This window comes from Balaenoptera borealis, assembly GCF_965194805.1.
Source record: "Balaenoptera borealis genome assembly, chromosome: 15".
Taxonomy (NCBI): domain Eukaryota; kingdom Metazoa; phylum Chordata; class Mammalia; order Artiodactyla; family Balaenopteridae; genus Balaenoptera; species Balaenoptera borealis.
Genome location: NC_138871.1, coordinates 27,523,041 through 27,550,879, shown reverse-complemented (window position 1 = coordinate 27,550,879; position 27,839 = coordinate 27,523,041). Strand labels below are relative to the sequence as shown.

General features: G+C 38.9%; 1 protein-coding gene and 1 pseudogene across 5 annotated transcripts; one reads left to right on the top strand and one right to left on the bottom strand.

Annotated features, from left to right (window-relative positions):
- The first annotated feature begins 106 nt into the window (after nt 1-106).
- On the top strand, nt 107-16,384 carry LOC309611807 (RING finger protein 11-like; annotated as a pseudogene). The gene is made up of 3 exons (XR_014249756.1): nt 107-257; nt 14,351-14,687; nt 14,906-16,384. The product of XR_014249756.1 is annotated as an RING finger protein 11-like (transcript).
- On the bottom strand, nt 7,972-27,497 carry DUSP11 (dual specificity phosphatase 11). Of its 4 annotated transcripts, none has more exons than XM_082356610.1 (9): nt 27,241-27,495; nt 25,760-25,835; nt 24,648-24,779; nt 21,244-21,367; nt 17,862-17,922; nt 11,385-11,431; nt 10,690-10,765; nt 10,279-10,461; nt 7,972-8,445 (listed from the first exon to the last, which is right to left on the bottom strand). In XM_082356610.1, the coding sequence occupies exons 1-9, from the start codon at nt 27,339-27,341 to the stop codon at nt 8,250-8,252; spliced, it is 996 nt and encodes a 331-aa protein (XP_082212736.1). In that variant the 5' UTR covers nt 27,342-27,495; the 3' UTR covers nt 7,972-8,249. The 4 variants fall into 4 exon arrangements, with proteins under 4 accessions (XP_082212736.1, XP_082212739.1, XP_082212737.1 ...); XM_082356613.1 differs by having other exon boundaries at nt 10,279-10,467; nt 27,241-27,493; XM_082356611.1 differs by lacking the exon at nt 10,279-10,461 and having other exon boundaries at nt 27,241-27,497.
- Nucleotides 27,498-27,839: the final 342 nt, after the last annotated feature.

Genomic DNA, 27,839 nt, shown 5'->3' with positions numbered 1-27,839 from the left:
TCGGGCGGGGCCGGAAGCTGAGGGTTGGGTATGGGTCTTCTCCCGGTCCTTAAGCACCTTGGCCTTGGACGAGACGTCCTCAGTTTCTTCCCGTGCAAAGAAAAGTATTGGCTCCAATGAGCTCTACGTACGTCTCCGCTGCTCGAGATTCAACAGTTCTTTTTCGAGGCAGGCGGGATTCAGTTTGCTTCTTGTTCTGGGTACGCTCACTGGGGAAGGATCTCCTGGAGCCGAACGCAGTCGGCGACCTACCTGAGGTACTTCAGAGAGAGGTGACAGTACGTTAATGGAATCAACCTCTTCATCCAGCAGGCTCACAAATTTGACTTGTCATCCTTAAGTGTATCAGCCTCCAAAAGAGGAGGTAATCCGCTGAACAGGCTGTAGAGAATTATTTTCCATGTTTTTTATGCTTGGGGCTCATGTTGGTCAATACTTTTCTTTAAACAAAAAGACAGGTAAATAACAAATAGGGTGGATATATGCTATGGAGAAAAAACCAGAGGAAACGGGGTAATGTCAGGCCATGGGTATTACTATTTTAAATAGGATGGTTAAGAAAGATCTCTCCAAAAAGGGCCATTTGAACAGTGACTGGAGGAGGTCTGGAAGCAAGTTCTGTGTGTATTTGAAGAGCAGCATTCCAGGCAACAAAGGGTGTTCAAAGGCTGAGACAGATATGGCCTTAGCCTATTTAAGAAAGAGCAAAGAACCTTGTGGCTTGAGCACAGTGGGAGTATATATGAAAAAAAAAATTGTTCTGACAGAAAACTGGTATCCAGATTATGTAAAGAACTCCAACTCAAAAATTATGAGACAACCTAATTAAGAATAGGAGACATTTTTGAACACACTTCACAAAAGATATATGAAAGGCCAATAAAAACTTGAAAAAATGCTCAACATCATTAGTCATCAGGGAAATACAAATTAAAAACATAATGAGATACTACTACATACCCGTAAGATGACTAAAATTTAAAAGACCTTACAATTTTTAAATACCAAGTGTTGTCATACATGCAGAACTGGAACCCTCACACGTTGCTAGTCTGAGTATAAAATAGTATAACCACTTTGGAAAAGAGGTTGGCAGTTTCTTAAAAAATTAAATGTATTCTTACCATACCCAGCAGTTTCACTCCTTGGCATTTACCCAGAAGTGAAAACGTGTCCACACAAAGGCTTGAACGTGAATGTTCATAGCAACTTGACTCATAATAGCCCCAAACTGGAAACAACCCAATGCCCAACAACACATCAATGGATAAACAAATTGTGGTAAATTGACGTCATGAAATACTATCCTGTAATAAAAGGAATGAACATACTTGCAACATGGATGAATCTAAAAACATGCTCAGCAAAAAAGCAAGAAACTAAAATTATGTTACTGTATGATTCCATTTCTATAAAACTATAGGAATTGCAAATTTATTCTAGAGTGACTGAAAGCAAATTAGTGGTTGTTAGGAATGGGCAAGTGGGAGACACTGACTGAAAAGAACCCCCAAGGGAACCTTTGCAGTGAAGCCAATGTTCTATATCTTGATGTGGTGTTAGTTAAAAGGGAGTATGAATTTGTCAAAATTCATCAAATTATGTACTTTTAAAGAGTACATTTTATAAAATTATGCCTCAGTAAAGTCAATTAAAAAATAGACATAGAAAAAAAAAAGTTGTCCCAGTTCAGTGACTTGTCTGTGACCACCAAAAGCTGGGAACAACCCAAATGTTCATCAAGTGAATGGACAAACTATATCCATACAATGGAATACAACTTGGCAGTAAAAAGGAAATCAACTATTGCTACATAAAATAACATGGATAAATCTCAAAATAGTCATGCTGAAAGAAAAAAGCCAGACATAAAAATAGTGTATACTGTATGACTCCATTTATATAAAACTAATTTATAGTGACAAAGCAAATCACCGGTGGCTCAGGTAGGGGGCCTGGGGTGGAAAAGGCGAATTACAAAGGGGCACTAGGAAACTTTGGGGTAATATCAATAGATGTGTTCTATCTTAATTGTGGTAATGGTCTCATGGATGTATACATGTCAAATTTATAAACCTGTTCACTTTAACAGTTGTACAGTGTATCATATGTCAATTATATCTCTAAAGCTGTTTTAAAAATCATGAGACAACACTACATCTGTATTAGAACAGCTCAAAGAAATGAAAAAACTGACAATATAAGTGCTGGTAAGAATGTGAGCAACTGGAACCATTCCTGTGTCATGTGAAAATAACCCCCCAAATGAAACCTGTACTTCTTTTTATTTATTTATTTATTTTTTAACTTTTGGCTGTGTTGGGTCTTCGTTTCTGTGTGAGGGCTTTCTCCAGTTGCGGCAAGTGGGGGTCACTCTTCATCACGGTGCGCGGGCCTCTCACTATCGCGGCCTCTCTTGTTGCGGAGCACAGGCTCCAGACGCACAGGCTCAGTAATTGTGGCTCACGGGCCTAGCTGCTCCATGGCATGTGGGATCCTCCCAGACCAGGGCTCGAACCCATGTCCCCTGCATTGGCAGGCAGACTCTCAACCACTGCACCACCAGGGAAGCCCCGAAACCTGTACTTCTTGATAAACTGTTAAAAAGGTATAAATATTTGTAGGATCTCAATGTCAAGTCAGTGGAACAGCTCTGGTACTTCTTGGTCTCATATGCGTGGTTGAAAAATTAACAGCTATGACTGCCAGATTTATTAACAAATAATTTATGAATTTTATTATTTTTAAATTTTATTTATTTATTTTTAGATGCATTGGGTCTTCATTGCTGCACACAGGCTTTCTCTAGTTGTGGCGAGCAGGTGCTACTTTTTGTTGCAGTGTGTGTGCTTCTCATTGCGAGTTGTGGCCTGATATGTAGCATTTCCTCCAACTCTAACATGGAGGGATGGCTGAGAATGGAGAGGGCTTGGTATGGAGGCCCAGAGTTTAACTTGGGCTCTAGTCAGCTTAGAGAGTGCTAATTAGGTTTGCTGGCAAAGGCAAAACAGGGGAGTGTGGTCCAGGTGGCAGATGGCACCTTCAGGGAGGAGGAGGAGGTTGAGGGAATCTGAGACCATTCTTAGAACCTATGTTTCACATAACAGGAGATATAAATGAAATAAATGCTAAATAGTGATACAAGGTACCTTGTAGAAAAAGGAGTAATTCAGTAGGGGGTAGGGTTGGGAGAGAAGGCTTTACTGAGGAGAGGGGGCTTCAAGAATGATTTGTTCACAGAGGCTATAGGAGAGCCATTATAGCCAAGGGAACAACCTGAAAGACAAAGATACCGTGGCATAAACATGTATAATGTTGTGGTCAAGAAACGGCTGGCACACTGAAGAATGGAGTGGAACACAGCAGAGGCTTTGAAAAGTCAGCTGGGAGTCAGATCACACAGGGCCCTGACAAGGAGTTGGAAATGGATTCTGAAGGCCGTAAGCCATTAAAGATTTCCAAGAGGGGAATAACATTAACGAGCTTGTTTTAGGACATAATTCTGGGGCAGTTGTTAGAATTACATTAGAAAGGTGGTTCAGACAGGATCTAGATAGGGCCTACCTCCATAGCAGGAGTGTTTGTAGTTGATTTTGTGGGTCCAAATCATGACTTAGGGCACTGAATGGCCTACACTCTTGGGACATGATGCATAAAAATCAAGCTTACCAGACTGAGGTTAAACCCAAAACCAATTTAATTGGCAAAGTCTCATTACACTGGCTAGATTGAACTCATGCCTATATCTCTACTCTTTACTCAAACCCTACCAAGAAGATAAGACTCCTAAAGATCAAGAACTCACAAGAGAATGGGAGGGATGATGAATGGTAGACAAGAGAGAGAAAGAGAGAGAGAGAGCAATAAAAATTTCAAAGATATTAACTCTCAGAATGGAGAAAAATAAAACCTAATCGTGTGCAGCAAGGGGAAGCTAAACAAAAAAGTCAAGGTGACTGACCACCTTATTACAAGTCTACCATACACTTCCATCAGCTCTGAGTGCCTCAATCTTAAGTACTAAATGACAGGCAAAGATCACCAGATATTTCAAGATCACATCTAACAGGAGAGAAAGGCATCAACAAACAGGAAAAAACAAAAAACAAAAACAGCTGACACAGGGAACAGAAGAAACTTAAAAATTGATAACTTTAGAGAGAGAAAAGATAATGCATTCATTTAAAAAAATAAAAGAATGAAGTACCTGGGAAAAAAACCATTCAGAAAAGAAGAGCTAGTAGATCTTGGAGATTAAAAACATATAGCAGGGGGCTTCCCTGGTGGCGCTGTGGTTAAGAATCCGCCTGCCAATGCAGGAGACACGGGTTCGAGCTCTGGTCCGGGAAGATCCCACATGCCGCGGAGCAACTAAGCCCGTGCACCACAACTACTGAGCCCACGCACCGCAACTACTGAAGCCCGCGTGCCCTAGAGCCCGTGCTCGGCAACAAAAGAAGCCACCACAATGAGAAGCCCGTGCACCACAACGAAGAGGAGCCCCCGCTCCCCGCAACTAGAGAAAGCCTGCGTGCAGCAACAAAGACCCAATGCAGCCAAAAATAAATAAATTTATTAAAAAAAAAATATATAGCAGAAAAAATATGTATATAATATGTAGCAGAAAACCTAAACAATCAACAGAAGGGTGGAAATAAAGCTGAGAAAATTCTTGTGATTTAAAAAAAAGAAGAAAGGAAAGATTAAAAATGGAAAATAAAAGAAAAAATATAATTAACTTAGAGGTACATTTCAGAAAATCCAATAGTCAACTAATAGAAGTTCCCCAAAAAGAAAATAGAGAAGATAAAGTGAAAAGAAAATTTCCCAGAACTGATGCATATAGCCTGCCAGACTGGAAGACCTCACTTAGTATCTAGCATTATGAATTTAAAAAATACCCACACTAAGTCATATCATGAACTTTCAGGACACCTGGAACAAAGATCCTAAAGCTTGCAGAAAGAAAAATTACAGGTCACAAATAAAAGTTCTGGAATCAGAATAGCACAAGGCTTCAAACAGCAACAATGAACTATGGAAAACAATGAATAAATGCATTTTAAAGTGCTTACCTACAATTGTACAGTCTATCAAACTATCAATGCAGTGGAAGAATAAAATAAACCCATTTCAGACATGCAAAAGCCTCAAAAAATTTACATCCCATTAATCCTTGGGAAACCGTGGAAGGATATGCTCCACCAAACAGGAAAGTAAACCATGAACGCAGCAGCTGTGGATCCAGGAAACAGAAGAGGGGCACAAGAAAGGACCAGGGTGAAGGCAAAGAGAAATCTCAGGGCAAGAGCTATGCCCCAGGTGTAGAGAACAACCAACGTGCCTGTCATGTGTTGAGCTGTGCTCCTGCAAAAGTCGTATGTTGAAGTTGTCCTAACCACCTGGACTTCAGAATGTGACTGTACTTGGAGATGGCGTCTTTAAAGAGGTAAGTTTAAAGTGAGGTCATTAGGGTGGGCACTAATCCAATATGACTGGTATCCTTATAAGAAAAGGAAATCTGGACGTAGACACAGAGGGAAGACCATGTGAAGACCAAGGGAGAAGATGGCCATTTACAAGTCAAGGAGAGAGGCCTCAGAAGAAACCAGCCCTGCCAACACCTTGATCTTGGACTTCTGGCCTCCAGTACTGTGAGAAAATAAACATCTGTTGTTTAAGCCACCCAGTCTGTGGTACTTTTTAATGGCAGCCCTGGCAAACTAAAAACAGTGCCCAACCTAGAACAGGTCAAGAACAAGTCCAATCAATCCAGGAAAGATTTCAAACAAAAAAGAATCTGATGTGTTTACCCTATCCACACTGAGAAATGTTACAGTAGTGTTAAGAGATTTGGAGGACGAATTAGTGATAGGTTCATAGGAAAAGACACAAACAAAAATGAAGGGGACAAAATGGTGTAAGAATGGAGACATACTCGTACATGATGGTTCAGAGGTGAATGATACTTACCTAGCAAATAACATAAACTTAGAATATTGATTTAACCAAAAGTTGGGAAATAACTATCCTGAAAAGATGAGGGGAACAGAAGTGTGTATGTGGACAGATGATGTGAAAGAGCTAAATTCTCATCTTCCACAGTAGGAAGTCAATAGATAGTATCAGAAACTGAAAAATCAAGATGTGGTAATATAAGCCTAGTATTTAAATATGGAGGCAAATATTAGAAAATAATGCTAAAATACTTAAAGTGGTTGCCTTTGGGTAGAAAATAATGCAAAAATACTTAAAGTGATTACCCTTGGGGAGTGACAATCAGGGGATAGGGCAGGGGTGCTGATGGGAAGACTACTCTTTTTCATGGAAATCTCGGTAGAACTATTTGAATTTTAAACTATTGGGTTGGCCAAAAAGTTTGTTTGGGTTTTCCGTAACATCCTGCAGAAAAACCCAAACGAACTTTTTGGCCAACCCAATACTTATCTGTGTTTTTTTAATAAAAATAAAAAATTTAAAAGCTTAAACAGACCACTAAAGACCTTTAAAAAAGGTTGCTCGTCCCTTTAGCCAGAGGACTTTCAGTGGTGTGATGTGAGCAGAAGCCGGAAACACAGTGTGTTGAAGAATAAATGAGACACGAGATAGCAAAAGGAGACTGGTTTTCAATAAGCTGTTGATAAATGAAATGGGATGGGGACAAAGAGGACAACATGATCAAAGAAGGTTTTCAAAGGTGGCAGTGCTTAAGATGACACTTCTGCTGGCAATGTCCTCCTCAGAAACTGCTTGCCAAGGAATTCCTTAAAACTATTAGATTAGCTGGACTCCCATGCCTGTCCTTGGGTGGTTCTTTTTTTGCCTCACCAGTTGTCTTACTGCTCCAGTATCTTTCCAAGGGAGAGTTCACGATGTATGCGAAGGAACAATTCCACAGTGCAGCCTTCTGGCAAGAAGAACTCTTGTATCTCTGTTAAATGTGGTGGGCAGAAAAAAACTTTCTGAGCCACCACCTAGATGAAAGGTAGCAACCTGACTGAGCTCATCAGACACAGACCAGGGAGTAGCTGAGTTAGAGCACTTCCTTAGGGTCAGGTTCCACATGATGTTCATTTATAACACAGAACAGAGAAAACAACTATCATATGCAGTATCAGACTTTCCATGATACAACGCTTCAAAATCAGAGGCTTAAAAAATGAAGCCAATTTGCCCAAGTATTCATCAAATATTTACCAAGGCTTATGATGTCATGACAGTTAGACCCTTTCTTGAGCAAACAAAGGTTTCTGGCTTCCTCTGCAACTAAAAATAATTAACACCTCCCACATGATCCAGGTGTGTGTTCCAGAGGTAAACTAGCAGAAGGGGCAACTTAGAAAAAGTCAAGGTCAAGGCACGATTCCACTGTGAGAGGCAAGTGGAGAAAGACTACAGCAGGTTACGTTCAACAAGGAAGCAACAACACAAGGAGCCACGCAAGTCTCCCCAGATATTCCAGGCTTTAAATGTCGCACCCTATTCTGTTCATCAAGCAACATTTATAGTCTATAAGAGTTTTCAAGTTTTCTGAGTAGCTCCACCCAGTTGATAACAATTACCCTGTCAGGTAAATTACCCAGCATTTAGCATTTACGTTTATCAATTGGTCTCTCCTGCTCAATTGACAATCAATCCCTAACAGTTTATCTAGTGTTAGATGGCGTATCTGACAATTCAGTGAAAGGAAGTTGGTCAAATCCAACAATAGACTGCCAAAAGAAAGAAAGAAATGTCTAATCACAAAAATACTACAACTAATTACAAATAGTGATTAGGTTCTAAAGAGATTATCTCCTAGGTAGATTTTAATAGAAATCTTGAACAGTTTGGGGGGGGGGAAGATACCCTGATGACTGGGTAATAACAGAACATGACAAAAACACTAAAAATTTTCTGCACACACAGACAAACATTACAAGTCTAGTCAGAAGGAAATACACCAGAAAAGGAAGATAGAATTTTTAAAAATAATTTACAAGGGATGTTCTTTATTACTTTTTATCAGTTCTAAAATATCATCCTCCTTTAAAAAAATTTAAGACTGGAATGACAGATTATTTCCTTCACTGTTGTAAATACTGCAAATTTATCAGCGGAGCTAAGTATCAATATAATTTTTCCTTAAGCTCGAACACATAAGGGAGCACTAAAATAGATTATAAACCTCATTTGACCTGATGTTATAAAAAGTCACTCTGTCTTCAGTCCTGTTCTGTCTCCAGATAGATTGCCAGGGTAGGCTTGTGTCACTTGGTCCATCTATAATAGGTCGGATAGGGTAGTCTGTAGTAACTGCCAGGATACCACCTTCTGTTCTGCGCTGCTTGACTGGCATTTGGCTTTACATTCCAAGAGTACCTCCTTTGTAAACAGTCCTCTCCGTGGGGACCAGGAGGAGGAATACGGCCTCTCTGGTAAATGTTCTGATTCTGTGAAAATTTTCTTAAACAAAACAAAAGTAATACACTATTATTAGTTTTAATAAATATATATAATAAGCTTTATAAAATTATACATAGATACTCTGGTTCTACTGTTTTCTACCTGTGTGATTTTAGCAGATAAAATTGCTTAATCTTTGGATTTCGTAGTTCTTTATAAAATAGAGCTAATAATACCTTCCATCTTCATGGATTGTTTTGAAGGTAAATTAAGATGATATACTTCAATTACCCACCACAATGCCTTGGCACACTGTAGGTTCCCAGAGCCTTTCCACCTTTCCCTATAGAGATAAATGCCCATACTATTCTAATCAGATACATTCTCTCCAAGTGTGGCAGGGTTGACATGAAACAGAATAAGCTATTTATTTTTGAAAACCAGGAACCTACTTTCACTTTATAAGTAAATACATATATGAATTAATTATAAAATGTAGAAATTCTAACCATGGCACACGCAGCAAATTTGGAAAATTAAACTGTTTCAAAAGCAACATCAGTAAATTCTAATATAATCATACAAAAGAAAATTTGGAAATCTGAGAAAAGTAAACACCCCCCAAAACCCCTCAATCCCACTTAATCTAAGTAAACTGGTTAATATTTACTTTTGGTCTTTTTCCCCCTAGCATCTGTTTTTGACTGCTGAATCATAACCTATTATTTTCACTTATCATAAGTAAGCTATCACTTTCAATGGCTTTAGAAAATATCATAGTATGGATATAATAATTTACTTAGCTATTCTTCATCGTTAGAAATGCAAGCTGCTACCAATTTTTCCACTACTGTAAATAATGCTGGGATTAACATCCCAGAACATATACAACTGTATCCTAAGCACCTAGTCCAGAGTCTGATACATAGTAGGGAGTTTGAGAAATGTGCTGAATGATTAAATGCATGTACGTTTTTCCATATTTTTAAGTATTTCTGTAACCTCATGGTGGAATTACCAGGTATGAACATTTTTATGGCTATTACAGTTATGTTTCAAAAGGGCTATACCATTTTTCAGTGCCCCTGGCAAGACAAGCAACACCTTTCTGAAATGTTTACATCTGCTAAAAATGCCAAAACATTTTTTTGAAAACTGAAAGTTTACAATGTGCTAAAGTACTTTATTAACTCATGTAATAATCAACAACAATCTCAAGGTATATGTTATTAAAATTTTATTTATAATATTGTTAAAATTTCCATCTAACTGATAAGAAAATAGAAATTTAGAGATCTTACTCAACATCACATACAGGGTGAACAGCAGAGCCAGGATGCAAACCCAGGTCCAGCTGACAATCAATACACTGGACTACCTTGTCAAAAACTTGCTAAATTAATAGCATAACAGCAAAAACTGTTGTTGTTTTAATTGTACTGAGGTTTTTCCTGTTTCCCGAGTAAAAGTATGTTTGTGATTTATGTGTTCAACCCCTTTGCAAGTTTCTCTACTGGAATTTTACCATTTTCCCTATAATTTGTATTTACTCTTTAAATAAAGCAACCTTCTTTATTCTGAAAACTATACCACTATTAATGCAGCCTAAGAATGTAAGATCCTTTCTGACACTCACATCAAATTATTGGCTTAAACTAAGTTTAAGAATCAATGAAAATTCCTAAGTCCTCTTCCCAACTGCCTCTGAAAAATCACCTATTCCCCCTCCTATACTTGATTTTCCAGCCCTAAATGCAAAATATGGAACAAACAATACCTCCTGGTTGACACTGATCAGCAAGAAAACACCAATTCTTCACATTATAATGTGTTTGCACTAATATATAATATTAATTTCTATTTCAATTCTAGAAAAAGGGAAAGCAGAGATACCTTTCTGATTGCTGAAAATCTTGGGTCTGGGTATGGAAACGCCGAGATGTTGGGTAACCTGGGGTTGGATGTAGGTTATACTTAGGTCCTTGGTTAACAGACTTATTAGCTGTGTGAACTGTTTCCATCATATGCACTGAGTCTTCAAAACCACTTGTTCTGGATACACTGGAATCCCGATTCCTCAAACAGAATGTTTCCACAAAATATTACTGGTCTGCAAATTCAGTAGCCAATTTATTGACTATATTTTGGCCCGTGAAAATAACAATTCCATCCTCCCCCCATTCCTATCTGTTTAGGTTTCCTCGAGCAAGTAAACAAGCTACATGAAGAAGGGATATGTGCAACTTAAATGATATAAAAATAGATCTTCCTAACCACAAATATCACATATAAAATGCAACTTACTTTCTGATGGGACCATTCCGAAGGTCTTCAATGTAGTTTTGTCTTTCTAAGCAATGTCCACGGCTCCTATTGAATACTGAGGAGCGGATGAACTGTTAGAAATAACTGTACAGAAAGCAAATCTTTCCCAGAGAAAGCAGATCAAAGCTGAAATCCAGGGACTTCCCTGGTGGCACAGTGGTTAACAATCCGCCTGCCAATGCAGGGGACAGGGGTTCGAGCCCTGGTCCGGGAAGATCCCACATGCTGCAGAGCAACTAAGCCCATGCGCCACAACTACTGAGGCCCACGTGCCACAACTACTGAAGCCTGCATGCCTAGAGCCTGTGCTCCGCAACGAGAAGCCACCGCAATGAGAGGCCCGCATACCGCAACAAAGAGTAGCCCCCGCTCGCCGCAACTAGAGAAAGCCCACACGCAGCAACGAAGACCCAACGCAGCCAAAAATAACTTAATTAATTAAATAAATTTAAAAAAGAAAAAAAAAATGCTGAAATCCACTGACTAATTATTCAGGCTGTTATATCTCGCTATTTCCAGATACATACCTTTATAAACTTTTGGTAAAAGGTTATCTTATGTCAGAACAAATGAATTACAAACTTTTCTCTTTTTCCAATATTTGAGAAATTCCCCTACACTTCTACCTTCAAATTTTATAACAAGGGAAAAGTAGTGACAACCCTTATACTTACATTCAATTGCATCATCTGGCCACATGCCTTCTACATCAATCAAATATCTACAAAACAACAAAATTCGAGTCATTTGTAAATAAAAAGAAAAGAAAATCAAGTTTTTGCAAAAAAGGTCCAATTTCGCTTTACAAATATAGATATAAAAATCCTAAGAAAATATCAGCACATCTAATCAATAATTATTAAAGAATGATATATACCATGACTACAGAAAGGCTTTATTCCAACGATGCAAGGATAACGCAACTTTAGAAAATCTATTAATATAATTATTTACATTAATACAACAATTTAATTAATAAATGAAAGAGAATAAAATACAGGACCAAACTGGCAGATGTTAAAAAGTTATCTGATAACATACAACGGTCAGTTTCGGTCAAAATGCTTTGTACACTAAAAACAGGAGACTTAATATGACAGAGTATTCATCAAGAACCAACAAATAACAAAAGACAAATTAGGACAAATATTAACATCATATCTAAAAAACCCTATCTAACCAACCATAGGAGCCAGAAACTTAGGAATCACCATCACTGACAGCTATTTCTCCCTCACCCTCATCCTCAACCCACCACCAGTGCTAACAATGATACTGCCTACATACCTCCAGAATCTGTCCACATCTTTCCACCAAAATGACCACCATACCCTGGTCCAAGCCACCATTATGCCCAATTTCTACACAAGTCTCCTAACTTGTTTCCTCGCTTCCACTCTTTCTCCCTGCAGTGTATTCTCCACTCGGTAGCAAAACGATAGGTTGAAAATGCAATTGGGTATGTTCCACACACTCGCCTTCAACAAAAAAAGTTCAGTGGTTTTCTATTACTCTTCAAGTCTGAAACCTTAAACATAAGCCTGCACGATCGAGCTCCTACCCACACCTGCAGCTCCATTATAATGACATGCTCCCCCAACAGCCCCACCTTCCTGGCCAGTTCCTCCAACACAGCATATGCTTTCCTCTTCCAGGGTCTTTTGCTATTCCTTATGCTCAGAAATCTCTCCCCAACGTCCCTATCTGGTTAATACCTACTCATCCTTCAGATATCAGCTGAAACATCCCTAAATAAACCTTCTCTAATCTCCATGATGAGATCAAATCCTCCCTAAAATATGCTCTCATGGTACCATGTCCCTCTCCTTGGCACCTGTCAGAGTTGTAATTCTACATGCAGAGTATGATTCTTGAATATTCATCTATTCCCTCTCTGGACTGCTAGAATTCACAAAGGGCAGGTCAAGTCTCTTTACTCACAAAATTTCACAAGTCTTTTTGCTAGCACCCAGCACAGTGCTTAAACATAACAGATGCTCAATAAGTATTTCCTGCATGAACAACCATACATTGGTACAGTGTAGCAACACCCACAAAAAGCATAAGGGCATAAACTCCTTGATGCAGAAGTCCCATTCTGAGTGAAGTTAACTGAGACAAAGCATATATATTCAAAGATGTTCACACAGGAATGTTCATTACTTTGACGTTTTATAATATCAAAAACTTCTGACTTTTATATGTTCATCAGTAAGCAAAGGAACAATGCAGCCTTAAAAAAAAAAACAAAAACAAACGGGACCTAATGAAACTTAAATGCTTTTGCACAGCAAAGGAAACTATAAGCAAGACGAAAACACAACCCTCAGAATGGGAGAAAATATTTGCAAAAGAATCAACAGACAAAGGATTAATCTCCAAAATATATAAATAGGTCATGCAGCTCACTATTAAAAAAAACAAACAACCCAATCAAAAAATGGGCAGAAGGGCTTCCCTGGTGGCGCAGTGGTTGAGAGTCTGCCTGCTAATGCAGGGGACATGGGTTCGAGCCCTGGTCTGGGAAGATCCCACATGCCGCAGAGCAACTAGGCCCGTAAGCCACAACTACTGAGCCTGCACGTCTGGAGCCTGTGCTCCGCAACAAGAGAGGCCACAATAGTGAGAGGCCCGCGCACCGCGATGAGGAATGGCCCCGCTTGCCGCAGCTAGAGGAAGCCCTCGCACAGAAACGAAGACCCAACACAGCCCAAAAAATAAATAATAATTAAAGGTGCTAATAATTTTTTTAAAAAATGGTAAATTAAAAAAAAAAAATGGGCAAAAGACCTATATAGACATTTCTCCAAAGAAGACATACAGATGGCCAAGAAGCACATGAAAATCTACTCAATATCACTAATTATTAAAGAAATGCAAATCAAAACTACAATGAGGTATCACCTCACACCGGTTAGAATGGGCATCATCAGAAAATCTATAAACAGCAAATGCTGGAGAGGGTGTGAGGAAAGGGAACCCTCTTGCACTGCTGGTGGGAATGTAAACTGATACAGCCACTATGGAGAACAGTATGGAGGTTCCTTAAAAACTAAAACTAGAATTACCATATGACCCAGCAATCCCACTACTGGCCATATACCCAGAGAAAACCATAATTCAAAAAGACATATGCACCCCAATGTTCACTGCAGCACTATTCACAATAGCTAGGTCATGGAAGCAACCTAAATGCCCATCGACAGATGAATGGACAAAGAAGATGTGGTACGTATATACAATGGAATATTACTCAGCGATAAAAAAGAACGAACTTGGGTCATTTGTAGAGACGTGGATGGACCTAGAGACTGTCATACAGAGTGAAGTAAGTCAGAAAGAGAAAAACAAATATTGTATATTAATGCATATATGTGGAATCTAGAAAAGTGGTACAGAAGAACCGGTTTGCAAGGCAGAAATAGAGACACAGATGTAGAGAACAAACGTATGCACATCAAGGGGGGAAAGCGGGGCAGGGCGGGGGTCAGTGGTCGTGAGATGAATTGGGAGATTGGGACTGACATATTTACACTAATATGTATAAAACAGATAACTAATAAGAACCTGCTGTATAAAAAATAAATAAATTTTAAAAATTCAAAAATAAATAAACCTTAATTAATTTTTTTTTAAAAAGAATGAGGTTGGAAGACTGTCAAAGCAGCACACAGATCACACACTCAAGCCCCGGAAGATGGGGAACTGCCTTAAGTCCCCCACTTCGGATGACATCTCCCTGCCTCACAAGTCTCAGGCCGACTGGGCTAGCTTTGGCAAGGGGATGGAGCTGGATCAGGAGCTGCTGCTGCCATATCTGGATCAAGTTCCAGTTTTGGTCTCTCATCCAACACCTAGCCAGACTCGCCTAGCAACTCAGCCGAGAGGAGCAAATTAGGATAGCTCAAAGAATAGGCCTCATACAGCATCAGCCTGAAGGAGTTTATGACCCTGGAAGAAATGGATCAGAAAAAAGGATCCGGGGGACTTCCCTGCTGGTGCAGTGGCTAAAGACTCTGCACTCCCAATGCAGGGGGCCCGGGTTCGTTCCCTGGTCAGGGAACTAGATCCCACATGCATGCCGCAACTAAGAGTTTGCATGCCACAACGAAGGAGCCCACCAGCTGCAACTAAGACCCAGCACAACCAAATAAATAAATGAATAAATAAAATAAAACAAATATTAAAAAAAAAGATCCGGGAGTGTGTGATCTGTATGATGGACTTTGTTTATGAGAACCCAATTTGATTTCTGCTGTGTATGCAGATCACCTGGGCTATACAGATGACTGGCTGATGAGATCCTTCACGTGCCCCTCCTGCATGGAGACAGTTGATGCAGCACTGCTTTTGTCCTACGAGACTAACTGAACCACTGTCTCTCACCTGACTTCAAGTGAACCATCATTTTTGGTGGTTTTGATCTTTTGTCATTGAGCCCAAAGAGCCAGGGATTAGGAATTAAGATCATGCATGAAACTTTCCTAAAGATTCCTGAATGGCTGCAGATGTTGGGGAAAAGCACGTGATATTTTAGAAATTTAGGGGGAAAAGTAGGATGGTAGGATGGTATTTTTATGTAAAGCCTTCACCCAGTGTTTAAAAATATAATTGTATTTAGATCTTATTATTGCTCTACTACATAGGAATTGTGTAAAGTGTTACAGCAGCTATATACGTTTAAATTGTGTGTCGAAGATTAGGATAAAGATAGTGGTTGTTTTTCCTAAGTGAGATAACTTTCTTCTTCCCCCTACCCAAATTCTTTTCTGAAGTTGCTGGCATTTGGGTCAAGGTTTTATTAAAAGCTACATTTTATAACACTGGCACAAAAAAAGGAGTTTTAAGCTGGTTTGCATAGTTCTTTACTTTTTAGAATAAATATAGAGCATTTATTTTTTACTTTATAGGAACTCCACAAGTTAAGGTCCCATTGTTCTTTTGCTGTGATTGTTGTTACTATTGATGTTGCTGTTTTCTGTCTTTGCTGGTTCTTTCTAATCTACCATTTGTCATTATTGGCATATGATCATCTCAGGGTCACAAGATGGCTGCTGTAAAACTAAGTATCATATTCTCACAAAACAAGGAGGAAGCAGAAAAAGAGCCCAAATGGTCATTTTCCTAATGCATATTTATCTTTTTTCAGAGAAAAATATCATTCTCATAAGCACAATAACAGCCTTCCCCTAATTACTCATTTGCCAAAACAGATTGATATGACCATTCATAAGTCAATTCATGGCAAAGAGGGATATGATAATGATTGTCTTAGCCTAACAAGGATTTATCCACTCAAGCTGAATGCTTCACTCCTCAAAAAAGTCATAAAGTTTTATGAGCAAGGAAGAACTACTAAGTGACTGTTAAGTAAACCATCAGATTTGTTTGTCCAAGACCATATGATTCTTTTTTTCCACTGGAAATGGAATTCATTGCCTTAGGTCTTTTTCAATAGTGTACTATTACTGTTGGGGCTGGCTCTGTGCTTGAAAACCAGTTGAAAACCAGTTATAACCTGTTACAAGTGCTATATCTGTTTGCAGTTAAGAAATGCAGAATTCAAAGTGATCTCCTAGCTTGTAAGCCAACTGAGATTCACTGTCCCTCTTCTATAAAAAAAATGAGTTAATGTGTCCAGAAACTAACTCTAGTAAAGTGGGGTTTAACATTACCCTTTCTTATGAGTTTCATCGAATTATTTTGGTTGTTAACATGGTGATAATTAAAAGTCAAGGTAAATTTTAAATATTAAATATTAAGAATTCTGATTTATTGAGCTTGAATTATGCCACCATGCTTATGTAAAAATGAAAGTGGCACCATGGTTAAACTGAGAAAAGTTTCTCAGTTGTAACAATTTTGATTTCTTCTTTCCTGTGACCTCCTTCCCTGTTGTCTTGAACCACGGCAAAAGGATACTGCATGTCTTCTTATTGTAGTGCTGAGGTTATTGAAGTTATATAAAACACATCTCAGTCTCTGTTTCTTGGAAGGAAAGTCCTGCTAGTTGACTGACAATTCTAAGCAGGGAGAACTAAGAGAAATGTGTTTCATGTTTTGCACACAAATGCAGAATTTGTATAATCACGACTTCACAGCTGTGATCTCAAAAAAGAAGGAATTTCTCCTTTATATTTTTCTTGCAATTAATGTAAGAACACTCTGAATCTCTAAGCTTCTGAAGTGTTAGAAGTAGAGATGGTCTAGTAAAGGTGTAGTTGTAATGTTTTACCCATTTAGCATGTGTTTATTTTTCCTTACGTACTCCAAGGTGACATATTTGTTCAGCTCAGTGATATTACAGCTAAAAAAATCATTCATTAGTAAAAGGAGAAGCAATCTCAACCTAACAAATCAGAAGTGTTTCTTATTATTTTATATTAAGTTGAATATTTGACTCTTAACACTTTTTTCTACATACACAAGTCTCTTGAAGGGTTCTTCATAAGTGCATTATACAAGTATTTAGTATGTCATAAGCACTTAAAGATTTGACATTCAACTGTAGTAGTAACCATGTTGGTTAATTTTCTTACGAGCCCCATGATGAGTTTGAGAAAAACTGAAAGAATTAGAGTATCAGGTTCTATTACATTGTTACATGTATCTTGCTTAAGTTTTGGTTCATTAATTTATATCCAACTACATAAAGCAAATTTGACAGAAAAAGAGAATAATAAATAAATAAATAAGAATGAGGTCTCCAAATATTTTCAGAGGAAGATGTCCACCATATATTAAATTATAAACCAGAATGTCTAAAACACTATACCATTAAATCACAGGTACAGTCAGTTCTGTATATCCAACGGTTCCATAACCTGCAGATATGGAAGCCCGACTGTACTACACCATTTTACATACGGGACTTGAGCATCCGAGGATTTTCGTATCCATGGGGAGTCCTAAAACCAATCCCCCTGCAGATACCAAGGGACCACTGTATATGCTTATATCTGCATTTTTTACGTCTGAAAAAATATGTGCTAAATTATTACTGGTGGTAACATCTGAGTAGGGGGCAAAATTGCCTTCCACTTCATACACTTCTCTGACTGCATTTTTTGCATTCAGCTTACATTAGCTTACATTACTATTGTAAACAGAACAATTTAAACAAGGTCTGCCTCTTGGGGTTGGCAACTCACCTGCAGATGAGGTAGCCAGTCCTGTTTAAACCATGGGTACAGTGGACACCAATAAGTCTGTCTATAAAACAGGGAATACGGAATTAAGTAAGTGAAGTAGATACACTAAAAACAAGTTATACAATTTTCTGAAGAGTAGCCTTTATTAGTTACCACAACACTACCATTATCCTGAAAAGGAAAAACTCTGAAGAAAAGAGTGTTTTTGCAGGAAAGTACTATAAAGAATGAACTACTATAAAGTCAAAATTCATTGTCTCTGGGAAATTTTGCATAGCCTCCAATCAGATGCAATAGTGTGGACTGGAGAATGCCCATCAGGAACTGATCTGACTATAGAAAAAGGGAGTGGAAAAAAAAAACAGGCCATCAGAAGAATAGAATTTGTTTTTGAGAGAAACAAATGGAATGCCTTCACTTTTAATGCTCAATATTAAAAAGAACAAGCGGTTTCTGAAGGGCTCTTGGGGTCCCCCAAAGCACTTCCATTCCTTCTCTCCTTCACTGCTCCTCACACGCCACGGGTCTATGTGCCTGTGGAGTTCTCGGGTTAAGTAGCACCGTTCTTATTTCACAATGAAAAAGTAAGGCTTGAGACGTAAGCCGAAGCTGCAGAGCAGGCAAACAGAAAAAAGACTAGAATCGAGTCTCAGATTTTTCCAACTATGCCACAGTATTTCGTGGTCCAGCACTTAAAAAAAATTATATGAGAAAGTAAATAAAAAACAACATGTAGCTGATCTCTGCAAAAGGTATGTCTGTGACTAGGTGGTGTCTGGCATTCATCATCTCCTGCCTGGATTACTACCGCCCTACAATTCTAACAATCTCTTCTATTTCAACTGATCCTCCACATGGAAGATGTTATCTCTCTAAAATATAAACTTGGCTGGATTGCTCTGTTGCTTAAAAATCTTCACTTAGCACAGAATAAAGCCCAAGTTTTCAGCATAGCACTGACAACGCTTTATAAACAAATATCAGTCTGTCTCTCCAACTGAATTAGAAGTTCAAACTATGACATACAAGGACCTACATCATCCACCTCCCTCCTTTCCCCTGCGAGCCTCCCTATCCCATTCTCTACTGCCCTGCCCTCACTCACTTTCCCCTGTCCAGCCACACTGGTCTCCTTTCTATTCCTCAAACATGCCAAGCACAGTCGTGCCTCAGGGACTTTGCACCTACTATTCCTTCTGCTTCAGAACACACCCTCCCACCCCATCTCCACTCTTCCAGATATCCAATGGCTTGTTTCTCACTTCAAGGCTCTGCTCAATCGAAATCTTAATAGAGGGGACTTCCCTGATCACCTACCACATTCCCTCACCTCTTCATCTTGTTTTGTTATTCTCCAAAGCATTTACCACCACTTGACACTCCATATATGTACTTGTTTCTTTATCTCTCTCCCCCACTAGAATGTAAAGTACGTAAGGGCAAGAACTTTATTCTGTTCCTACTTCCTAGAACAGTGCCTTCAACTTAGAAGGTGTTATACAAATATTTGCTGAAAATGAATGTATGAATTCTTTGCCCTTTCACACTACCCTCTAGTCACACCAGAGGCTGCCCCTCCAGAGCACAAGTTCAAGCCCTGTGCCTTTTGTACCTGTTCCCAATACCTGGGCTGTCCTTTCCTCATTCCGGCAAAATCCTCTTCCCCCAAGCCCAGCTCAAATGCTGTCTCCTCAGTCAGGCCTTCCTCAATTTCTCCTCTATATTCCTGCTGCACTTGATTCTTTTATTATAATTAACCCACTTATAGTCACTACATGTATCTTCCTAGATAACTGTAAGTTGCTACTGAACAAAGACTTCTAGTCATCTCTGTATCCCCGTGCCCTAACAACAAACCTATAAGCCTCTCGGTGTTTACTAAAACAATTTATTTTCTGAGTCTCTACCAATTCTAGGGAGTGGATAGTATAGTCTCCTCCTCATTATCAGTGAGCCTGGCACCTGTGGGAGGGGCTTATAGCAGAGGAAGCCACCAAAGGATCATAACTAAGGTCCTGAGACTGCAATGGCAGAGAGCATGGTGAAGTTAGCCCACTGCATGCAGAAGACCCACAGAGGAGTCAGCATATGCAATGGACTACACTTGGTATAACATGTGAACAATCAAGGTTTATAAACGTGTTCTCATGCACTTGTAAGGATCTTCTAGCCCACGTGGAACAGACAGAACACACACAAAGAAGCCTGGAGGAAGTGAGGAGGCCGGCAGCTTCACTCTAACACCTTAAGTGGTAACATTTCTGTGACTACAGTTTACACAAATCAGATAATTTGCCTCCTTTGTAGACACCCTGGTTATCACAGGCAAGGCCAAGCCTCTCAAGTTTTAAAGCTAAAGTACAGGGAAGATCTGTGAAGAGGGCTTAAGATACTTAAGAGCTAGTTACCTGCATTAAGCGACCAGGATATAGAATGAAAATTTGTCTTAAAATTCCAGTCTCTCCCTCTCTCTCTCACCTCCTATCCTCTATCTTCCCACCTCCATCTCTATTCCTTCTCCCTTACTCCCTGTTTTATGTATAGATGTGCAGCATTTTATACATACACGGAATATTTACTGTTAGATTTATTTAATAAAGTGCACACTCCTCAGGCTAAATTTAGAGAGAGGACAAAATGACCACTTTCTCATGTGGGTCAGTGGTGTTCCAAAGACAAAAGATTCCTCAGTCTTAAAACATGGCAAATACCATGTTCCTTCTGATAGTTAGATGCTAGAAAAAGGCAAGTGGATCCTTAAAATTCAGACGCTATTAAGACCTACTATCAACAGAGTAGATCTTAGAGCGGAAACAAGAAAACACCAGCCTTTTAAGTTCTTCCTGTCTGAAGAGAAGAAGAAGAGGTGGTAGTGTTCTTCCTCACTTGTACCCAAAGTGTAAAAGCAGCAAAAATATCTTAAACACATATGATGAGGAAGCCACTCTTCTGGTCCACTCTGTTTTGTTTGGCTTCCAGGGATCTGTCTCACTTCGAACCTTTGCTTTTTGTTTTCTCTTTTATATACACTAAGAACCTGAGAGTCTTAACCTTTCTTCCACCCCTCAACCAATAAATAGGACAAAAGAACATTTTAATTTTTTTATGTATTTTCCATTCAAATTTTTCAAAAAGAGATAAGTAAGCTAGTTCAGTTCCTATTTCTCACAAAAATCACTTTCCAAACTAAACTAAATTGTTTGTGACCATAAACAGGAAAAACACCATACTCTATTAGCACCATCTGACATTTCCACCTTAATCTTATCAAACACAACAGACCTAATGTCAGAGCTATTAAAAATGTTAAAAATCCCCAACCCCACTCAAAATGCATACCAAACTTCAGGGAAAGGAAAAAAAAAAAAGAAAAACAACTCACCATTATCTTTATTTTCTTTCAAAAACCCATTAACAGCACATTGGAATTTAAAAATAGTGTCATCATCTGGCACCTGATGCCCAATTGTACAAATTTTTAAATAACGAATAGTTTCTGGTAAGTCCTATAAGGCAAAACCATGAAAATATGTATTATTTCATTTGTAGGGAAATAATAAAAAATTAATTAGAGAAGGCAGAATATAAACCAAGAGAGTACATTAAACTTAGTATGTCAGTCATTCTGATAAGAGCCATTTTTTCCAAAGCTGCTTTAACCAGTATCACTTGATTTTCATTAAAACTGCAGAATGGACAGTTACTAGGCATGCAAAAGGAAAAGCAAATCCATGTAAATGAATGCACATGTAACTCAAAATGATATAAACAGTTCTACCTACATTTATGTTCTATCTGACATTTCAAGGGCCATAAAGCACCCGTAATTTAAGTAGAATAGTAGAATAGAGTCAGAAGAACTTGGATTCGAATTAGGAAACAGAGCAAATTTCAGGCATTGTTGAGAACTGGTATTCTTGGGGTGGGAGAAAGTAGACTATCAATAGAAGACAGAAAAGGATAAGTGAAAGTTCTGTAGTTCTGAATTTAAATGGAAAGTAGCAGTATGAACCTATGACATATTTTATATTAAAAACAAACACACATATTTCCTAGCTCTGACCACTGAAAAAGTCTAGAAACAACTGATGTCATGTCAAAAGGACTCAGGAGTCACTGAGAAGCTCCAACTGGCCAAAGATAGGGCCTCAGTTAGAATAATAACTGTAATGGAGTCCACGGTGATATGAATAAATAAATTTTAAAAAATTGGTCACCACTGGAGGATATTTGTGAATCAACTCATTATTTTGAAAACTGTTAAATAAAAGAAGAGAATCATGCCTCTACAACTGGGCAACCAAATAGTTGATGACGGGAATCTTCTCCTGATAGAAATATACCCAGCTAATAAGTGAAAAAAGAACAACAGAATTCACCATTTTTTGAAGCCTCAACTGCATTAATGGATGTAGGTATGAATCATCAGTGACTGCTAATATCACAGAAAGAGACAATTATATGTCTCCATGGAAGAACACATCATCACCTAGGTAACTGTCTTGCCAAAACAAAACATGCAAGCTTCATTCTGATCAACTACCAATTTAGAGGAAATAAAAGGATTGAAGAATATGTTAACAACACATGGAATGTAATCATCAAAATCTAGATGGGACAAATTACCTGGTTTCTTTAAAAATAAATTTCAAGGAGGAAAAAAAAAGCGAGAGAGACATGGAGGGAGAACCTATAATAAGACTTCAGAGACCTAACAATCAATGGCAAAGGGTGGACCTTATTTGGATCTAATTCAAAATTCTTTTTTTTTTTTTTAATTTTATTTATTTATTTATTTATGGCTGTGTTGGGTCTTTGTTTCTGTGCGAGGGCTTTCTCTAGTTGCGGCAAGTGGGGGCCACTCTTCATCGCGGTGTGTGGGCCTCTCACTATCATGGCCTCTCCCGTTGCGGAGCACAGGCTCCAGATGCGCAGGCTCAGCAATTGTGGCTCACGGGCTTAGTCGCTCCGCGGCACGTGGGATCTTCCCAGACCAGGGCTCGAACCCGTGTCCCCTGCATTAGCAGGCAGATTCTCAACCACTGCGCCACCAGGGAAGCCCTCAAAATTCTTAAAAGCAATTTTTTATGACATTTAGGAGACAACTGCAAATTTGAGCACTCACTGGGTATTTAATATTAAAAAATGATATTAAGGAATAAAAGTCCTATATTTTAAATATACATACCAAAAATGTATAGGTGTAATTACATGTTGTTTTGGCGCTGCTTCAAGATAATATGGAATAGGGTGAAACAGGTGGGGGTATAGATAAAACATGACAGCCATCAGTTGGTTAATATTAAAGCTTGATGAGTTCATGGGTATACAAGGAACACTCACAGTATTTTGTATACTTTTGTATATGTTTAAAATTTGTGATAATTCTTTAAAAACAAGACGACGTTGTAGAAAACAGTTTGGCAGTTTCTCAAAGGTTAAACGTAGAGCTACCATATGATCCAACAACTCTGCTACTACCTACACTGCACATCTAAAAGAACTGAAAGCAGGGATTTGAACAAATATTTGTACACCAATGATCATAGCAGCATGATTCACAATAGCTACAAGGTGGAAACAACCCAAGTGTCAATCAACCGATGAATAACAAAATATGGTATATACACACAGTGGGATTTATTAAGCCAAAAAAGGAATGGCATTTTGTTACATGCTATAACATGGATGAACCTTGAAAACACTATGTTTAGTGAAATAAGCCAGACATAGAAGGACAAATATTATAGATTCCACTTACACGAGGTACCTAGAATAGGCAAATTCAGAGACAGAAAATAGAATAGAGGTTACTAAGGGCTGGTGGGAGGGAAAATGGGGTTGTTACTGTTTGATGGTTACAGAGTTTCTGTTGAGGATGATGAAAAAGTTTTGGTTATACACAGTGGTGATGGTTACACAACACTGTGACTGTATTTAATGCCACTGAACTGCATATTTATAAATGGTTAAAATAAATATTATTTATGTATATTTTACCACAATAAAAAAAAAGAGGAATAACTGAGTTGAAATTTCAATTCTTCCTTTTCCGAGAGTCAGTTTCATCACCTGTAAAATTAGTAATTATAGTTGTCTATCCTCTGAGCTTAGTGCAGAGTAAGCACTCAGTAGGAGATATCAGTACTACTTCCACTTCAACAGCAAAGGACTGTTGTGAGGATTAAGTCAATGGATATGAAAGAACTTTCTAAATGGCAAACTGCTATACAAATATTAACAAACATTAGGTGTTACTGTCTCCCAAGGCCATGGAACAGGTCAGAAGAAGGATAATTCTTTTGCACTGGTATGTCCTACATGGGCCAAGAGAATATATGGGTTTCTGTATTATATCAGAAGGTATTAGGCAAAGAAAGCATAAAACTTAGAGAACAATTGTCTTTTACCATGATGCTTAAACATGTTCAGGCAACTGCTTAAAATAAGTGCTAAAGACATAATGGACATACCTTTCTTTCCTTTTAGGCTACTACTATTCTTACTAAAAGTTTACTTCATTTTCAAAATATAGAACGTGGAAGCTTACAGAATTTCTTAAGCATATCTAGAGCCTACTGCCAAATACTATAGTTCAATTCATATCTTTAATCTCATTTTGAAACAGCAATTAGAAATGTGTATTTAAGGAAACCACTAGCTTCCCTTTTTGAACCCATGAAAGAAGGCCAGGATTCACCTTAGCATAAGATGATAACTACTGAATTACTATGAATTATTACAGTATCAGAAAGAAGGTCATTTTCAATTACGGGTTCCATTTACCTCTGGCTTATAATAGCGGCGAGTATATGTTAAGTCAATAATCAGCCCAAGTTCTTCATTCTGTTCTTGGATTTTGTTAAAAAGATCCAAGGGGGAAAAACATTCTTCTGGAGCAAGATTCTTTTCAAAACTCTGTCAGAAAGAATAAAACAAGAAAGAACATGTGTTTAAAATCCTTTTTTATATTATCCAATTATTCAAACCCTGTGATGGTAACATATGAGATTCAAAGGAAAGTTTCCTCCTCTGGAATTTACAAGAGATATTCCAATCCTTTCTTCCAGAGAGATTAGACGGAAGAAAACAAGCTCACTTCTATATATTTATTTCTATGTTTGTTTATTTCATGTTGGTCTCCTAACCAGACTGTAAACTCCCAGAAGGCAGGGACCACATCAATTTTGCCTACCACTGTATTGCCAGCTCCAAGCAGAGTGCCTGTAAACAGAAACATAAATAAATACTTATTGAATATCTACATATATGAAGGATGCCTTTCACTGCTAAATATTCTTTTATGTATTTGGCTTATTTATGTACTCTGTTCCATTGATCTGTTTGGTTATTCAAGTGCCAGCAACACACTTTTTTTTTAAATTAGTAGACTAGTTTTAGAGCAGGTTTAGATTCACAGCAAAACTGAGCAAAAAGTACACAGTTCCCACTTATACCCTCTCTCCTTCATCCCACACAGCCTTCCCCACTATCAACATGCCATACCAGTGTGCTTCATTTGTGAGAATTCATGAACCAACACTGACACATCCTTACCAATCAAAGTTCATAGTTTATTGCATTCATGGTACAAGTAACTGACTATTTCTTTATTTCTAGTATAGTCATCCCCACACATTTACATATTGAAACACATATTACTTTCTTTTAAATTACTTTATTTTTTATTTATAGTTAGGGCATTACATTGTTTTTTTTTTTAAATTAAGTACAAAAGTAGATTGTATTTATCTGTGAATTCCATTTCTGGATAGTAAAGGAGGTATTAAAAAGTATTTGCTATAAAAAGGGAAAATGGAGTACGACGGGGTTGAGAGCCAGGGCTCTATATGGTGAATTCAGATTTCTGGAAGAATACAGTATTAACTTTTGCTTACCTTTTTTAAAGGAACTTTGAAAGCAATGAAACGAGTCCCAGGCATCCGCTGTCCAACTGGGAGATAGTCTTTCCACCTATTAATATATTTTTTGTTAGGCACATTTTATGTTAGGCTGTCTCCCTGCATAGGATGCAGGCGCCTTGAAAATGGAAATCATATCCCTCTATAGTAGGTCCCCCTTCTTTCTGCTTTGCAGTTTGCTGCTCCACTTGTTCAACCCCACCTAGTAATAACCTATACTTCCCTTGTTCCTGTTTCCCCATCTTGAAAACAGACAAAAGGCAACCAAACAACGCAAAGGTCTCAACAAATAAGGGATATCCAAAACCAGAGATGGCCAGAACTTCTGTATCCCTCATGAAACCTAGCCCGGTGTTCAATACTTAGGTATCATTAATACATGCGTGTTGACTGAAACAGTTGAAACTCAATTCTTCCAATTCCCAGTTTAGTTTTAGTCCTCATACAAAACCTGATAATCAAATTCCTTAATGCTAGGAATCACAGTGAAAAATAATATCTGAACTGACTTCTGTCAGATGAGTGAGAACTAAGGTTAATTCAGTGTATCTGAAGCATAGAAAGTGAGGGCACAAGTGGCACAAGATGGGGCTAGAGAAGCAGAGAGGATTCTAGACCACGCAGACTGTTAAAGGCCAACAGTGTGTTTTCTATTCTCAAAACAATGTTTGTGAGCGATGTTTATGAGCAATGTTCCAACTTGCTTTGAAGGTTTCTTGTGTGAAGAATGGATTGGAAGGAAACAAGATATATGGACACTAGTTAGGACCTAACCGCAACAGACAGGCAAGTTCAGTATTAGGATGTTGAGGAAGAGCTGACAGATTCCAAAGAAATTCAGGAGATGAACTGAAGCGGGCTTAATGGGGTATGAGATGGAGGAAAGGAAGGTCTTAGGGAATTAAAGGGTTTACTGCACATATAAGCAAAGTCTCAAAATTAATCATTTGAACGTACAGAGGTAGATCTCTCAAATGACACCGGTTAGGAAGCAACAGTACACCCTTTAGAATTCCTAGAGACAACACAAATCAACTGTTTCGATGGAAAATTCGGCGGGACGGGTGCGGTTTTTCACTCAAACTTAGTTCCAGTGCCTATTACATTTTCTGTGTCAAAACAACACAGCTTGAGGAACTGAAGGGGATTCCATTCTGGTAATTAAGGAGTGTCCCCAACACTGACAGTCCCATGTTAAAAAGCAGTCCCTCTGCATTTTACCCGAGGAGCAATGGCCAGAGCCTCCCTTTTAAAACGATGGGGAGAAATCAGAACATCACACACTGTCCCTTTCAGCTACTGTGAACTGAGCCGCGAGACGACCAATAATACCCCCTGGCACAGCGCGGACGGGCCAGCGCGCGGGGGAACACTGACAGGAGACAGCACAAGAGACGAAGCCCAGGCCCAGGGGCTCTGAGCTCCACCGGCAACTCCCAGGGGCCAAGGCCTATTACCTTTCCGGGATGTGGTTTCCGCCCTTCCTCTTGGCCGACGAACGTCCGGAAAAGCCGCGACCCTGACCCCAGCGCCCGTGGGCATGATGCCACTGGCTCATGTGACCCCCAAGAGGCCGCCCACCCAACACCAAGAGTGCCAAAGTCGCCAACACGGCGCCCCCGGTGCCAGCACAAGGCCCCGAACCACAGGCGCCTAGACACAAGCCCACGCAGATCGCGGACCTCCTTCTACTGCGCACGCGCCACCGCCCGTCGAGATGACGTCGTCACGCCGGCCGACTGGGACTCTTGATTAGTAAAGAGGACTCTGATGGCTGCAATTCCCTCCTTAGCCGGAGGGTGGTAGCAGAGGTCCATTAGTTCGTGGGTGTAACCTTCAGAATTCCAATGATACGGGACGTGGAAAGTTGTCCCACTCTCCCAGTTTCTTGTGCGGTTCTTTCAGATATTTCCCAAGTGCTTACATTCACACTTGTTGTATCTTCTATGGAAGTATTTGTACGTAGTGGATATCCTGTATTTTATATAAGAGCAGCATACCATATACATAGTCTACAATCTGTCTTGGATAGTGATTTTCCCAGTTTTTGCGTACA